This window comes from Diabrotica virgifera, chromosome 3 (genome assembly GCF_917563875.1).
Source record: "Diabrotica virgifera virgifera chromosome 3, PGI_DIABVI_V3a".
Taxonomy (NCBI): Eukaryota; Metazoa; Arthropoda; class Insecta; order Coleoptera; family Chrysomelidae; genus Diabrotica; species Diabrotica virgifera.
In genome coordinates, this window is record NC_065445.1 from 205,400,074 (window position 1) to 205,417,636 (window position 17,563).

General features: G+C 34.2%; 1 protein-coding gene across 20 annotated transcripts in view; it reads left to right on the forward strand.

The window, feature by feature from the left end:
• LOC126882335 (cytochrome P450 4C1-like) overlaps positions 1–17,563 on the forward strand; it is a 389,204-nt gene that overhangs the window by 63,493 nt on the left and 308,148 nt on the right. For 18 of the 20 annotated variants that reach the window (XM_050647215.1, XM_050647227.1, XM_050647230.1 and 15 more), the window contains exon 2: positions 8,263–8,510. The exons of the other annotated variants lie outside the window; for them this stretch is intronic. In XM_050647215.1, coding sequence (XP_050503172.1) covers positions 8,351–8,510 — 160 coding nt within the window. In that variant the 5' untranslated portion in view covers positions 8,263–8,350. The remainder of the gene's footprint in view (positions 1–8,262; positions 8,511–17,563) is intronic. 20 annotated transcript variants of the gene reach the window in all.

The window sequence follows — 17,563 nt, forward strand, 5'->3', positions numbered from 1 at the left end:
AGCGCGTTAACGTTTGAAAAACGCGCATCGTCCGTAGAAAAGATACCACCATACAATACAAACAGATTGAACATTCATACTCATAAACGCTCGTCGTCCGTATCAACCATAGATCCATACAATACAAACAAATTGAATATTCAAACTCATAAAGTTAATAATGATTTAAAAAAAGTTTTTATTTTATTAAGTGATTGTAGAAAAAATTTTGTATGCATTACAAGCAAAAAGTGGCATTATTGCTTTCGAGTAATTACCGCGCTCCGCTACACGTCGCGCGGTAACTATTACTCTCAAGCAATAATGTATCACTTTTCGCTCTTAACATATTAACTATTAATTTTTCCTAACGCTGTAAATTCCTAAATAGTTCAAAGACTGATAAAAAAAAACAGTAAAATCCTGTATAAAAGGTATATTTAAAAAACCCTCAAAAGGGCCACATCAAAATCACATAACTAGTTTTCGACTGGTTTACCAGTCATCATCAGTGCTTACGTGCAATGTACATGCTAACCACCAAGATAGTATTATAAAAAAATATGTGGGTCAAAGCCCAGTAAAAGTAGTCCGTCAAGGAAATATTGGTTTAAAATGCTACCTTAAGCCTGGATGTTTAAAATATTTTCTAATTTGCCCTAGGTAACATCTGAGATGTAGATATGACTTGTCCACATGTTGGAAGTGAGACGGCAAGACTGATAAGTTTTGTACACACTTGAATGAATGAAGAAAGTGAAAAAAAGAGAAGTATATTAAAGTATGTAAAAATATTTAATTTCCTTAGCTAAGCGCTTTCGACATATGTGTCATCATCAGAGCTAATGCTACAATAAAAAGTTAAACTCATGAGTAAAAAGATGTCTAAATACAAAGTTTTTTAACTTACGTCAAAGTATTTAAAAAAGTACCGGCTACTTCGGGTTGTAGGTGTTTGCATTACGAACATTATTCTGCTGTGCAACTCCGGATGATGAAATACACTCTGGACCAAAATTAACCGGCCATCTTAAAAATGGGTCATTTTTGATGTCTTATATCTCCTATACCTGTTGTCCGATTTAAGTGATTTTTTTTAATATGTTATAGCCTTAGCTGTAGCAATACACATACATAGCTGTAGCATAACATAGCTGTAGCATAACATAGCTGTAGCAATTTTGTTGGTAAACAGGTAAATTTTCGTTGTATACCGGCTGTACGAATCAAACTATGTTTTTTTCTTAAAGTTTGCATCACCCTGTGGAATATTGTAGCATTTGTAGGATACTGAAATTAAAACTTTACTATAGCCTCATGCTTTCTCAACATTTTGTTTTTTTATTGATTCGCTTGTGTTGGATAATAAAAAAGTTATATGTTTTAACAACTAGACATGTGTTTTATCAATACAGGCTGTGTTTAAAAAAATTTGTCAAAGTTTAAGGGTAATTCTGCATGAAAAAATAATGGCAGTTTGTTTTATAAACTTTCTGAGATAGGGGGTGTTGAAAATTTTCTGACAAACTGACGATTTATTTATTGCTTTAAAACCGGTGGAGATACGCAAATACAATTTGGTGAGTTTTATGACGTAGTTATTGCATATTTTTTGACATACAATTAAGAATTTAATAGTCACCATTGGCGCACATACGGAGAATATGAGCAATCATAATACCCGTATGCGCGCCAATGATGAATATTAAATGCTAAACTGTATGCCAAAAAATGTGTAATAACTTCGTCTTAAAACCCACCAAATTTCATGTGCATGTCTCAACCGGTTTTAAAGTAATAAATAAACTCACCGACAAAATTAACCGCCCACCTTGTATTTCTTTTAATTTGCAGAAATTGTTAACCTTCGACCACATTTTATGAACGATACGGTAAAAACTACCTCCGCGGGAGAGAAAAAATAATCTTTTTGAAAAAAAATTGTTTGTTACAGCAAAAATCTAATGAACAAAATTTTAGAAAAATTTCAAATTAACAATATTTTGGAAATCAAAGTTTAATTGAAAAAAAAAATTGGGTATCAATAACGGGTGTTGCCGCCTCTAGCCCTTAGGACTTCTTGGAGCCGGTTTGGCAATCCATTCATGATATCCCGGATATCAGATTGGGGGATATTGTGCCACTCCTCTACCGCAGCTGTCTTAAGCTCTTCAAATGATGCAGGGGCTGGTACTCTCGCTCTTACTCGTCTTTTGAGGTTGTCCTAGATATGCTCAATTGGGTTAAGATCGGGACTGTGTGCTGGCCATGGTAAAACTTGAATCCCGACCTCATTAAGGTACTCACGGGTAGATCTGGCTGTATGGCAACGTGCATTGTCATGCATTAGTCTGGAGTTATCACCAATGAATGGTGCAAAAGGCATAACATGGTCTTGGAGAACTTCTTGCACGTATACTTGAGCATTCACACTGCCTCTACCGAACACAACAAGGGAGCAGTGGTGGTGCGCGAGCTGGACGGAAAGTTTATTTCTGACAGTCTTGTTTTAATCGTTTGTCTACTCACACTAACGTTTCTCACCTCAAGAAGAGACCTGCGAGCTTCAGAAGATGTGCAAAAGCAAATTCTCAATACTTTGGTGACAATGAAGCGGTCATCTCGAACTGAAGTGCATCGTTGTCGGCCTTGACGTGGCCTGCGGTTGTATGATCCTGTCTCCCGAAATCGTCTAATGGCATCTTGTACCGTAGTTCTGGGTACATCGAATGTACGAGCGATATGACGTTGACTGTAACCAGCATCAACTAAAGCCACTGCCCTAGCAGCATCAGTTGGAACGAGTGGCATTTTTCAAATCACAAACAATAAAAAATCACTAAAATTTCAACTTAAACAATATTCGCTAACAATTATATAAAATTACAGGGATTGTTCAAGAATTTTTGTTAACACGGAAACAGATTTTGCAACAATGTCTTAAAACGTATGTCAAAAATCTTTCGATGACACAAATTTAGGACACAAACTGTCACAGGTAATGTAAAAAAAAAAACAATAATAAAGGTAGTGGGGTTAATTTTGGTGGTGAGTTAAATCATCTGTATTGATGAAAAACATGGCTAGTTGTTAACCCAAGTAGCAATTTGTGGACGCGACAACGTTGTCTACCGCGTGGCAACGTTCTGTTACAACGTTGTTATTGCCTAGAAGACGACCCTATTCTGCACTAATTTGGTGGACGATTTTTGAGTTGTCTTGACGTTGCCTAGACAACCTCCTATGTTTAAGCAACATCGTTTCGTAAGCGTTGCATAAGACAACTGAAGCGACTATAAAAAGCACCTGCGGGTGCAATAGTTGCTCAAGGAATCAGACTGTTGTGTTTTTTTACCTATATTTTTAACACCTGTATGGTGAATGCGAAAACCAAAAAGTAAACTATTTTGACATCGTATTAGGTATTTAAATTTATATAAATACAAAAAGGACTTATTACCTGATGTGAAATTTATAAACGTATCTCAGATTACCGTCAAATATGGATATTTCACCTTTAAAAAACACGCGCGCTCCTTTTTTATGACAAAATTCCTATTTTTGACAAGAAATATGCAAATTTAAAAAAATTAAATTTTAAAATAAAGGTCAAAATTTATGTTAAAGATGTTCTGTATAAATTTAATGTATTGATGGTGCCTTTAAAGGTATCAGAAAATGCCTGCATTTTTATATTCTGTGTTTTCATTTTCTTTACATCCCAAAAGTCTCAAGTAAAACTAAAATGGCGCATTAAACAATATTACCAGTATTACTAAAAAAATACCTTATTACCAACCATAGACGGATAAGACAACTTAGAAGTCCAATCGCCAACCAAACCCGGCCGCGCCGACTATCCCAACCTTTTTAGAACGCACCCTCTTATTGGGTGACAGAGGTCATGTGACCAGTGTCAAAAGTGCAGCAAAGTGTAGCTCCTTAACAGTGTTGCCACATTTAGTAGATTTCTACTTTTTTGGTAGATTTTTGATATTTTTTAAAAAATTCTAGTAGGTAATATTTTTTAGTAGATTTTTATTATATTTCAACATATTGTTATGACTAAAATAAAATTTGTTTTTAATAGTATTTACCCCATTTCTAAATTAATTTTCAGACATTTTGTTACAATTTCCCAATGTCATTACCGAAAATAAGATTCAGGACGTAGATGATTAATATTACAGAGAAATGAAACTGGAAATGTGGATTCTCGTGTAACAAACTTGCAGATTTCAAGTAACAATGCAAGCAGTATTTCAGGTGTTATTGAAGAGTTCTGGCATTCGGTGAGCCTATTAGAAGCTAACGATGGAAAACTAAAATATCTAAGCATATATGTAACTTTGCAAAACAAAAAATGTTGTGTTTACGTGTTTCTAATGTAAAATGCCAAACAATTGTTTGAAGAATTTGATCCAGACATGCAGATGTTAAAATCAGTGGATGGCAAAATATGCTAGTTGTTAAATGTACCTATTCATTTTTTTTCGAATCATGAGGAAACTATAATAAGTATTTTTGAAAAATTTAAACGCAGAATGAAAGAATGCATTATTTAAAAAAAACCAAAACGTTTCTTTTAAATGAGTTATTTGGAATTAAAAGTCACACTAATTTTTTTCTTTTTTTCACCCCTGTAACTTATTAAAATGAACATTATAGAAGTTTTCAGGGACTTTTTGTTCTCGGTAATAACGTAATTTTTCTTTCTGCGTTTAAATTTTTCAAAAATACTTATTAGTGTTCTCAGGATTCGCAAAAAGTGAAAACATTTAAACTACATTGAACATTTTAACAGGCGACATTTTGCACCTATCACCTTAAGTTAGCTGTTGTTTTCATTATAAAAAATCCCAAATATATCCCAAAAATCCTTAAGTATATTTTAGTTTGTGATTTAGTAGATTTTAGCTAAAAAATGGTAATTACCAGTAGTTGGTGGTTTGGAATAATTAGGTTTCCAATTTTTGGAATTCTTCTTGGGACATTTAGGACGGATATGCATATTACTACTGTATATACTGTATTTACATGGCCTAAAAAGAATCTACTGATTTTGTGAAAGCAAAACTGCTGAAAGAGTAAAAACTGACCTGGCACCCCTGTCTATCAAAGCTGATACAAAGGTTACGGTTATCAAATCTACTGGTAAAACAATGAACAATGGAATGGAAACCAGCTATTAAAAAAACAAATAAACAGGTTGTTAAATAAATCGAAAATTTCCAGCAAAATAAAATATATTCCCATAAGAAAAAAAATAAGGGTATAAAGTAAATTCTTTTTCTCCTTCTGAAGTTGCCGCAAACGTGTCACACACCTAGAACAACACCTAGGGTCGTGACAGACAACTACAGAGTCGGCCAGAAAACCCAAATCGGCCAGGGCGTAAATTAGTTTACCATTATAACGTTTTTAAGTCGTTGCGATTGTTGAAAAAACTGAACTGTGATATGTAGTTGTCACAATGGTAATAAAAAAGTTGCCCGTATAATTAAAGTTATTACTTAACGTTGTAACATCGTAATGTCAGTCGGGGTAGGGGACGTTGGCCGAAACAACTGAAAATGCTCTCGGGTAACGTTATATACTGTTTGTACTGTTATATATTTGTTTGTACTGACAACCAATGCGTCGAAAAATTGCTACTTGGGAAACTACCTAACTTTTTTATTAGCCAACATAAGCGAAGGAATCAAAAAACAGAATGTTGAGAAGACATGAGGCTATAGTTAGGTTTTAATTTCAATATTTTATAAATGCTAGAATATTTCACAGGGTGATGCAAACTTTAAGAAAAAAAACACAGTTTAATTAGTAGACCCGGTATACAATGAAAATTTACCTGTTTAGCAACAATATTATTATAACGCTATTTTCAAGGAATAAGGCTATACCATACTGAAAAAATCACTTAAATCGGACAACAGGTTTACGAGATATAAGACATCAAAAATGATCCATTTTTAAGGTGGCCGGTTAATTTTGGTCCAGAGTGTATTATTTTTCTTTGATTACTTGATTTTAATTAAAATAATAAAACAGTAAGAACAACCACTTAGACGTTACAAACATATATATTTTGGTCATGGTACGGTATCAGCGAACCATTTTTAAGTGATGCGAGCAGTTGACTGACAGTGATTGATTAGACGTTTAATTTTAAATGTTTCATCTGTCCGGTGTTGACATCTGACAGCTGACGTTACAAATGAAAATTATTGAAAAATTATTTTAAAAGGATAATTGAAAAATTGATGTAAAGAAAATGTACCTTAGATGTCTGTACAATTACAATAATAATTTAATTGTCTAAAAGTATCTATTAAACAGATGACTTAGTGGCTTAAGTCATATATATTTATATATACACTGTGTCATGACAAAAGGAAGAAGATAGTTGTATATTTTGTCTTTACTACCTTTAGGGCTGTCTTAGATGAAGATCTAAGACATCATTCATCTAAGACAACGCTAAAGGTAGTAAAGACAAAATATACAACTATCTTCTTCCTTTTGTCATGACACAGTGTATATATTATGTCTTAAGCCACTAAGTCATCTGTTTAATAGATACTTTTAGACAATTAAATTATTATTGTAATTGTACAGACATCTAACGTACATTTTCTTTACATGAATTATTCAATTATCCTTTTAAAAAAATTTTTCAATAATTTTCATTTGTAACGTCAGCTGTCAGATGTCAACACCGGACAGATGAAACATTTAAAATCCAACGTCTAATCAATCACTGTCAGTCAACTGCTTGCATCACTTAAAAATGGTTCGGTGATACCGTACCATGACCAAAATTTATATGTTTGTAACGTCTAAGTGGTTGTTCTTACTGTTTTATTATTTTAATTAAAATCAAGTAATCAAAGAAAAATAATATTTCATCATCCGGAGTTGCACAGCAGACCAATGTTCGTAATGCGAACACCTACAACCCGAAGCAGCCGGTACTTTTTTATATACTTTGACGTAAGTTAAAAAACTTTGTATTTAGACATCTTTTTACTCATTAGTTTAACTTTATATTGTAGCATTAGCTCTGATGATGACACATATTTATGTCGAAAGCGCTTAGCTAAGGAAATTAAATATTTTTACACACTTTAATATACTTCTCTTTTTTTCACTTTCTTAATTCCTAAATGTGGTAAATCAAACCAAACGTTGAAATATAATAATAACAGTCATAATTTAAAAAAATTCTGAGTAGAACTCGTCTGGTCCTGCGGCTTTTCCCTCTTTAATGTTGTTTATAGCAGCTTCTACTTCCGCTTCGAGAATAGGTGGTCCGGTATCGTCATTTTTATTTTGTGTGATGGTGACATTCCTATCGTCTTCAAATGTTGTTGTCACATAGCTCATTCATGTTGTTTTTGTTTCTTCAATATCAACTATTGGATTTCCTTGAGCATCTGTTAAGTGTCCCGGCCTTTTTGATTTATAGATGCCTGCTGCTTCTTTGATCTTTTTGTGGAGGTTGAAGGAATCGTGTTTACGTTCCAATATCTCGATTTCTTCACACTGTTCTTACAAATTTCTGTTTTTAGCTTCTCTGGCAGCTTTTTTCATCTCTTTGTCTGGAAATTGATATGCAACGTAGTCTTTCCGCTTGGATTCTCTTCTTCTGTCCATCATCTGTAATATACCGTCGGTCATCCATGGTTTTTCTTTTCTGTCTTTTTCGGTCACAGGTATTGGTCTAATATTTCCTTCCCAATGTTTTCTAAGTGGTTTATTTCTGTGTCAACATTATTAACTACTTCTGACTTAGATATGTTGTTCTTCAGATATTCCCGTACTTCTTGCTTTATGTCATCATCTCTTAGTTGTTTGAGATCGTATCTTATAGGATTAGGTTTGTGGATTTTTTTAAATTTCAGACGAAACTTACCGACTAGTGGGTTATGGTCTGACTTAATATCTGCACCAGGGTAGGTTTTCACTGATGTTATTGAGTTTTTGAATCTTTTATTTATTAAAATATAGTCAATCTGGTTTCTTATGAGATTATCTGGCGTGTCACCGGGCCAGTGTTACGTTTCAACCGCCTCTTATTACCTCTGGTTTAACCCAAGGTACTCATTTTATTCAGGCTGAGTCGACCTGGTACCTATAAACATTTTAAAAATGTCTAAATATTCTCGTCGGTGCTGCGTTTCGAACCCCGGCCTACCTACGAGGAAGTCAGACATGCTGCCGCCTAAGCTATCCGGGCCCACGTTCAAATATACATATTTATATTTCTGTTTACTTTTTTAGATTTTTCCATCGTATTAACTGAAACTACGGGAAAACCTAAAAAATTTCAATCCAATTTGTAGAAAAAAGCTTACAAAATATTATCAGTATGTACTTACTTGTACTATGTGGAGTTGTTATTTTAATATGGTATTTACAATTTTTATGGCAAAATAGGCGTTTGTACTGGTACTCTTACAAAACACCAGGTCCCATTGGCCTTCCATTTATTGGTATAGCTTACAAATTCCTAACACGAGATATAAGTGGTAAGTTAAAAACTTTAAATATCTATCCAACAGTAACTCACTGAAACACTTTCATTTTTAATACTTGCACAAAATTTATTATAAGTTTATACCACGACACCGGTTTTGGCAGAGGACCTTTCTCAAGTAATATACGTATTTTACAGTGTGTCTGCACTAACCCTTTCGCCACTGCGGGGAACTATAGTTCCCGGCCGCTAGTTCAGGTTTATTGATGGCTATAAATATATCCGCTTTGACGTAAAAATGAAATATTTCAGTAATTGATAGTCTACCGTCGACAATCGGCAACACTGGTGTCTGAGTTATTATTTATAAAATTGCAAGAATCCGTTACTTATTTCAATTAAAATAAAGGAATAAAGCGTGCAGACGTTTATACTATTTCAAGTAAGTAAAATAAAATTAATAGTTATTAAAATATAAGGTGTTTTAGCAAACAATATTCTAGTGGGATCGTTTGTTCCCTATCGTAATTTTATAGTAATAAACGTTTTCTCTTTCAGACGTGCGACGAAACCGGAATCTTAGTGCAAAAGAGTTAGAAGAAGCTGTAAATAATATAACTGACTCAGAAGAGGAACCACTTTCAGCATCTGATGAGTCCGACTCTATTCCTGGAGACAGCGAAGATGAAAGTGAAGGAGGAATCCAAATGAGCAACGAAGAGGAAGAAGGTAACAGCAGTACTGAAGAAGCAGATATAAGCAGCGATGACGAATGTCATTCCATTAATGAAATAAAACGGTAATAACGGGAGTGGCGAAGCTACTGATGTGAGTCCCAATGTAAACACGCATGTTGTATCTGATTCATTGGTAAATGATAAAGGCGTAATGGCCGTTAGATGGCAGGACACTAAAGAAGTTTTACTTTTATCAAACTGCCACTCACCATCTCTATCACAGATTGAAAGAAAACTAAAACAGGCGAAAAATGTACTTTTGATTGCCCTGAAGCTGTAGTATTTTACAATAAATATATGGGAGGGGTTAATTTGGCTGATCAAAAGATGGCAATAAATGATTTAGACAGAAAATCTACTAATTGGTGGCGTAAAGTTTTCTACAAATTGTTAGTGTCATCTGTAATCAATTCATGGAGCATGTTTTCTAAAATTCAGAATAAAAAGGAGAAAGTTCCTTTTCTTCATTATTTAGTACCTGTATAGTCGGAGAGATAGAAGCGGATTTTGTGCGTGATAAGTAATATGGAAAAACTATACGGGGATATGTTGAATTAGTTGTGTACACGACTTTCACCAACGGTCGGAAACCAGAGTTGGGGCCGAGGGTAGTTATAAGGGGTCAAAGTCGCGGATTTTATTATTTTTTTTATGACGCTCATGATCGAGATAGTGCACCAAAATTTGGGAATTAGTAGGTCATGACGTAACTAAGTAAAATCTCTAGGGGCGGAACGCTGCGTGGCCGACAGAGGGGTGGGGGTAAGGGTGAATATAAAAATTATAAAGGGTTTTTTGCGACGGTCGTGAACGAGATAGTGGACCAAAATTTGGGAATAAGTAGATCATGACATTACTAAGTAAAATTCCCAGAGCCGGAAACCAGAGTTGGTGTTGAGGGTAGTTATAAGGGGTCAAAATCTCCGTTTTTATTATTTTTTTTTTGTGACGCTCATGATCGAGAGAGTGCACCAAAATTTGGGAATAAGTAGATCATGACGTAACGAAGTAAAATCTCCAAGGGTAGCACGCTGCGTGGCCGACAAAGGGGTGGGGCAGGGGTGAATACAAAAAAAATAAGGGGTTTTTTTGCGACGTTCCTGATTGAGAGAGTACACCAAAATTTGGGAATAAGTAGACCATGACATAACTAAGTAAAATCCTCAGAGCCGGAAACCAGAGTTGGGCATGAGGGTAGTTATAAGGGGTTAAAATCGCCGTTTTTATTATTTTTTTTTCTGACGCCCATGATCGATATAGTGCACCAAAATTTGGGAATAAGTAGGTCATGAGGTAACTAAGTACAATCTCTAGGGGTGGAATGCTGCGTGGCCGGCAAAGGGGTGGGAGTAGATGTGAATATAAAAAATACAAGGGGTTTTTTGCGACGTGCTAGATTGAGATAGTGCACCAAAATTTGGGAATAAGTAGACCATGACTTACCTAATTAAAATCCCCAGAGCCGGAAACCAGAGTTGGGGATGAGGGTCTTTTTAAAGGGTCAAAGTCGCAGTGTGTATTATTTTTTTTGTGACCCGGCACAACATTTGTCCACCACGCAGCGATCCGCCCCTGGAGATTTTACTTAGTAATGTCATGATCTACTTATTCCCAAATTTTGGTGCACTATCTCGATCACTAACGGCAAAAAAAACCCCCATATATTTTTATACTCACCCCTGCCTACCACCCCTTTGTACCCAAAGCAGCGTTCCGCCCCTGAAGATTTTACTTAGTTACGTCATAACCTACTTATTCCCAAATTTTGGTGCACTAGCTCCATCATGAGCGCCACAAAAAAAAATAATAAAAACCGCGACTTTTACCCCCTATAACTACCCTCGTTCGCCACTCTGGTTTCCGCCTCTGGGGATATTATTTAGTTATGTCATGGTCTACTTATTCCCAAATTTTGGTGCACTATCTCAATCACGAACGTCGCAAAAAACCCCTTACATTTCTTTATATTCACCCCTGCCCCACCCCTTTTTCGGCCACGCAGCGTTCCACTCCTGGAGATTTTATTTAGTTACGTCATGACCTACTTATTCCCAAATTTTGGCGCGCTATCTCGATCATGAGCGTCACAAAAAAAAATAATAAAAAACGGAAATTTGACCCCTTAAAACTACCTTCCTTCCCCATTCTGGTTTCCGGCTCTGGGGATTTTAATTATCTATGTCATGGTCTACTTATACCCAAATTTTGGTGCACTATCTCAATCACGAACGTCGCAAAAATCCCCTTATATTTTTTATTTTCACCCCTACCCCCACCCCTTTGTCGGCCACGCAGCGTTGAGCCACTAGAGATTTTACTTAGGTACGTCATGACCTACTTATTCCCAAATTTTCGTGCACTATCTCGATCATGAGCGTCATAAAAAAAATAATAAATTCCGGGACTTTGACCCCTTATAACTACCCTCGGCCCCAACTCTGGTTTCCGGCCGTTGGTGAAAGTCATGCACACAACTAATTCAACATATCCCCGTATAGTTTTTCCATATTACTTGTCACGCACAAAATCCGCTCCCAGCTCTTAGACTAGTAGCTGAGCAGTTGATAAGTTTGGGGAGATACAAAGACAAAATTAAAATAAGAGTCTCTGGTCGCCCAGGTAGGCACACAAAAAACAAAAAATTATGACAAATATTGAAGATCACCTTCCAAAACAAACTAGCAGTAAAAGATGTTTTAGTTGTTCTCAAAAGAAGAAGGAAAGCCGTACAAAAACTTTATGTGTTGGATGCAATGTCCCGTTGAGCAAAAAGTGTTTTTTTACATTCCAGTCATACGTGAATTAAATTCACGAGGGTTTAGTATCAAACAACGTTAACTACAAAAACATAAAGTGGCATAAAATGCAAAAAACTGTTTTGAAACGTAATATCGGCCAACAAATTTGTGATTACGGAGGCAAAATACATTACAATAAAAATCTGTAAATTTATATAGTTTTATTATGGTTTCTTTGACATATTATAAAAATTATTACAGGTTACTGTTATTCTACAGAGAAAAAAATAGATTTTTTTCTAACAATGACCTGATAACGCTTTTTGATATTACCGATATATATTTTTTGTACCGTTAACTTCGCACCTGACAATAATGGTTTTACTACAGGGTTAGTACTGCTGGGTGAAAATGTAAAAATGTAATTTCCCTAAAATGTTGCGAAAATTTACCTGATATTTACCCTTTTTTCAGGATATCTAGTTTGACTTTAATTTAAATTAGCTGATACTTTTAAAATTTTCAGCATATCCAATGCAGCACTAAGCCTGTGTTATTAAAAATGTTATAAGTGCATTTAAATAAAAAACTTTATTTTAGAATAACATATAAATATTAAACTTATAAAAAAAGTCTAAATACTTACACTATCTTTAAACGTCTTCATCTTCTGAAACATTTTCATTATGATCATCACCCCTTCCTTGAAGATTCTAGGAACACTTAAACACTTCCTTGACACTTCTAGTAAAAGAAATTGTTCTTTAATTTTTGCTCACAGAGTTCTACTAAACCTTTTAACTTTTTATTATAAATCGTTAACGGCTTGTCGTATTTTCTTCTTGGCACAAGTGTGTTAATTGAAAATGTTCGAAGTTGCCTCCTCTGTATTTTAAATTTTGTAAAGTTGTGAATAACTGTGTGCAGTGTCTTCTTTTATAATATGCATATTGTAGCCAAACTATGTTCAACCATTTGACATTTCCTTCCATGTCAGTTTTTTATTTTTAATCATTTGAATTTGAAGTTCTTTAAAATCCAAAATGTCTTCCTGATCTATTTCAGCTACTTCGTATTTTGATTTCTTCAAAGCCATTTTAATCACTGTACATATACCATCCCGATGGATCATAAATTTCCAAGCCTTTACTCGCGTTTTCGATGTGGGCATGGACCATATCACATTCCATTTGAGAATGACCGGGCCCAAAAAATAACTGGTCGATTTTTGAAATATTTAGTGTTTCAACAGTAAACAGAAACATTGCGGAAACAATTGAATTTCTATTTTGGCCCGAACAAGTTTCAGATATAAAAGCGAAGTCTTTCCCAGTAACTTCACTTTTCATTGTATTTGTAAGGCAAGAGGCTACCTCAGAAGATCCACGACCCGCTAGTGCTTCGTGTCATACAAAGTTTTGTGCTACGACTGGACATTTTTCTGTTAAACACTGACAAAATCAAAATATTAAATAATTTCGACAAATATATACGTAACCGGCAAAGAAAATAACATAAATATGTTTTCTTTTAACTTCGGCAAAACTAAAAAATGTATTGAGTACTCAGATTATTGTAATCATGTAATGAGTAATCAGATGGTAGAATCGAACAATATCGAAAATAAACAAATGTATTTAGCTATCCAGTATCAAAATGACTTTTTTCAAACAAATACGAATTATAATAATAACGCTGTCTACAATTACAGCTTAAAATATTAGTGTCAATAAACGTTAACAGTCGATAACTGTTTTTGATTTATCACGAAATTCACTATGAAATAACGTTATCACCTCTTAGATGTTTTTGACATGAACAATTTTTTCACAATTGGTAGTTAACGTTTAATGCATTTTGTAATCTGCTTCAGATAGAGATAGAGCTTTTTGTTACTAAATGAAGTCAAAAACGGGGAACCCGATTATAGATATATCTCAATTTCACAAAAAATGTAGTTAACGTTGTTTGACACTAAACCCTCGAATTTCATTTATACCTTATTTCTTAATAAAGGTTTCTTTTGTAATTGCTCTTTTTATTACTGATGGGACCTTAAAATCTAAATCAAAACTACTGTTGGGGCCAGAATTTCGCACCTCCCTATAACGGACAAATGAGAATTTTACGACTAATTATATACATATTGTGTCTAAATTAATAATTTTGATTATAAAACTGAATATTTTCAGTCTCTTACATGTAAAAATGAATTCAGTGGCGAAAGGGTTAAAGTCTCCAAACTGAATAGGTTGAGGAGTGGGGAGCTATCTACCTATCAAATTAGCCTTCTTCGGCCCGTCTTTGGACATCGGCCTTCGCAATCCTTTTCCATTCTTCTCTGTCTGTCACTACAGTTACCTATTTATCTAGAGCCCTCGTGCTTGTTGATATCATCCGCCCATCTAATTTGGGGCCTTCCTCTGCTTCGTAGTGCGGCAGATTCGTGCAAATAATATAAGAATTGTGCACTTAATGATAAAAGTATATAATTTGGAACACATATACTACTCATACAAAAGTTCAAATTTAGATACGAGGCCATCTCAGGTTTTGCCTTTTATAAAAATGACGGGGATTCAAAATGGCGACTATAGATATGTGCTAATAGCACGATAACGTTTTAACGGGACTTCAGATTTCCACCAAATTTGATATATAGGTTCTTTTTTTGATGTATAAGATCGAGGTTTTGAACCGGAAGAATCGGTTTACCAAAAGTTGTGTTTTGCCTGGTTTTTATGTAAAAATAAATGTTTTTTTTATTATATCACCCTGTATGTATTAATTCTTCAAATAGTTAATACGGCCATTAAAAAGAGCGTAAAAATATTTTTTAAGAAATATTTTTAACTTTTTAGTTATGTTAAGTACCATTTGTTAAGGTATCTTCACATGTACCTATATGCGGCAGATTCGTGCAAATATTATAAGAATTATTGTGCATTTAATGGTAGAAGCATATAATTTGGACCACTACACTACACATATTATTATTATTTATTTTGTTCAACAGGCCATATAGGCCCTGGGCGTGAAAAAAACAATTACATTTTTTTACTATACATATCTACAATATACAATATTAATTTGTCTATTAAAAAATACATCATATATATATATATATATATTTACTCCCAGCGTATGAAGTGAGCCACATATCAAAAGAAACTGCGGTTGAAGTGAGGTCCTGTACAAAGTGAGGTCCAGTATACGGACCTCACTTAGTCAATCAATGTAAGACTTTTTCGTAGACATGTACTGATAGCAAACACTGTTTTTTTACAAAAAAAAGTGGGACCTCACTTTGTATGGTCCACATCAATTTTTAGTTCAGAGATTTTCCGCATAGAGGCGCTGACTTTGGCGTATATTTTCTAACCATGTATATTCTATGCCCTGTTGAATAACTTACGATACACATAGTGAGGACCATACAACTGGCAACACCTGTTCAACCAATCTTTAAAACAGTGGATCGTCAATCGTCGCATAAATTCAAACAATACAAAAATGTTTAATACTTTAATCCTTTTTGAGAGCGTAGGCGCAAAATTTCGGTCGAGTTCTTTTTAAACGCATTTATTTTTTTTTCGAATCCTGAGATAACTAATAGGTATTTTTAAAAAATTTAAACGCAAAATAGAAGACTACATTATTCCCGAGGGCAGAAAGTCCCTTATAATGAACAAAAAGTTTCTTTTGTAATATATATTTAAAATTAAAAATCATACTATTTTTTTCACCCCTGTTACTTATTAAAATAAATATTATAGAAGTTCTCAAGGACTTTCGACCATGGATAATACAGTAATATTTCTTTCTGCGTTTAATTTTTTTAAAAATACTTAAGGTTTTCTCAGTATTCGAAAAAAATGAACGCATTTAAAAATAATTCGAGCGAAATTTTTGCGCATATGCTCTCAGAAAGGCTTAAAACTATAAATTTTTGTAATCAGTATTTCAATAGTTATTTATGATATAAGTGTTAAAAGTACACGTTTAAGGCACGCATGTGAAAGTTTGCAGAATGAGCGACAGCGAGTTCTGCAATTCACATGAGTGCCTTAAAAATGCACTTTTTAACACGCATATCATGCAATATTTTTTCTACAAACGTAATTACAGGACAATATCTACAAAAACTTTTACTTGAACTTGACACATTCCATTTTTATATTTTTTTGACATTACATCTGCCTATACGATCAATACGAATTGCAGTGCCATAAAATTTTTAAAGCACTAGTGCCTTAAAGCAGAGCCGGATAAAGGGGCGGGCGAGCCGGGCGACCGCCCGGGGCGCCAGAATTTTGGGGGCGCCAAATTTTGAGAGACGCTGATATATAAATATAATATTTACCCCCCTCCGTGGCTCAGTGGTAAGAGCGCGTGCCTTTGGATCGAAAAAATCCGAAAGGTTGTGGGTTCGAATCTCACCAGGGTCGGAAATTTTTCATTTATTATAAATTAATAAATGAATATAGTTTCTGTCCTCGTGGGATCGGTTCTCACCGGAGGGACCGCAGACGTTCGGATACAATTAGCGTCTCTTTGCAAAGACAAAGACGTCGACATTGCAAAGTAACAAGCCACTTACTCAACACACACACACTACTTACACATGACACTAGGTACCTAACTGTTCAAAATTACCGTACCTACCATGCCAATGGCCATTAGTTGTCGAGGCATTAGCTAAACAAAAAAAAATATAATATTTTTTACATTCACTATTTTTTTGGACTTTATAGATTATCTTTGGGCTAAGATTACTCCTAAGACAATTAATATTAAATAATTGTGACAATAAGAAAACTATTTCTAGCTCACAAAAATTCTCTAATAAAAATAATGCAACCTAAAAATTGTTATGGCTTTTAAAGGTCATTTGTCAGGTAATACCTATCACTTTTATGGTATTACAATGTTATACATACATACTTAAAATACACGAAGATCAGATTTACGAAGTATCAACAAATTTATGAATAGTCAGTGATATTATTATACTGCTGCTTGTCATTATAGCTTCAATGGTTAAATAGTTTTGTCTTCCTGTTCTGTAAACTTTGCTTTATCAACATTGTCGTGTGTCCGTGGGTGTGTAATTTGAAATAAAAAAAACAAACCAGGTATATCTATATGAATTAGAATTGACAAGTTCTTTTTCATAATATGAATATATAGAAATTTATTTCGAATACTTAAGATGTTTCACTTTTTGCATAAAAACGGCACGAACGACGTATGAAAAAAAGGAATAATAGATTTTTGTATATATCATAAATTGAACGAGTAATTCCAAAATGATTTGTTATTTGAAATATCTCAGTGGCGTACTATGTTTTTCTTTAAAAAAATTAACACCATTTCAACAGTAGATATAAAATTATTAATTTTATGTCAAAAAATGCGCAATAATTACCTCTTAAAACACATCAAATTTCATTTGCATATCTGAACCGGTTTTAGAACAATAAAGAAATCGTCAGTTTGTAAGAAAAATGTCAACACCCCATATCTCGGAAACGAAGTATTTGCTGACATACGCTTATAGAGCAAACTGTCATTATTTTTTCATATAGAATTACCCTTTAAAGTTTGTCGCATTTATTTAGAATCATCCT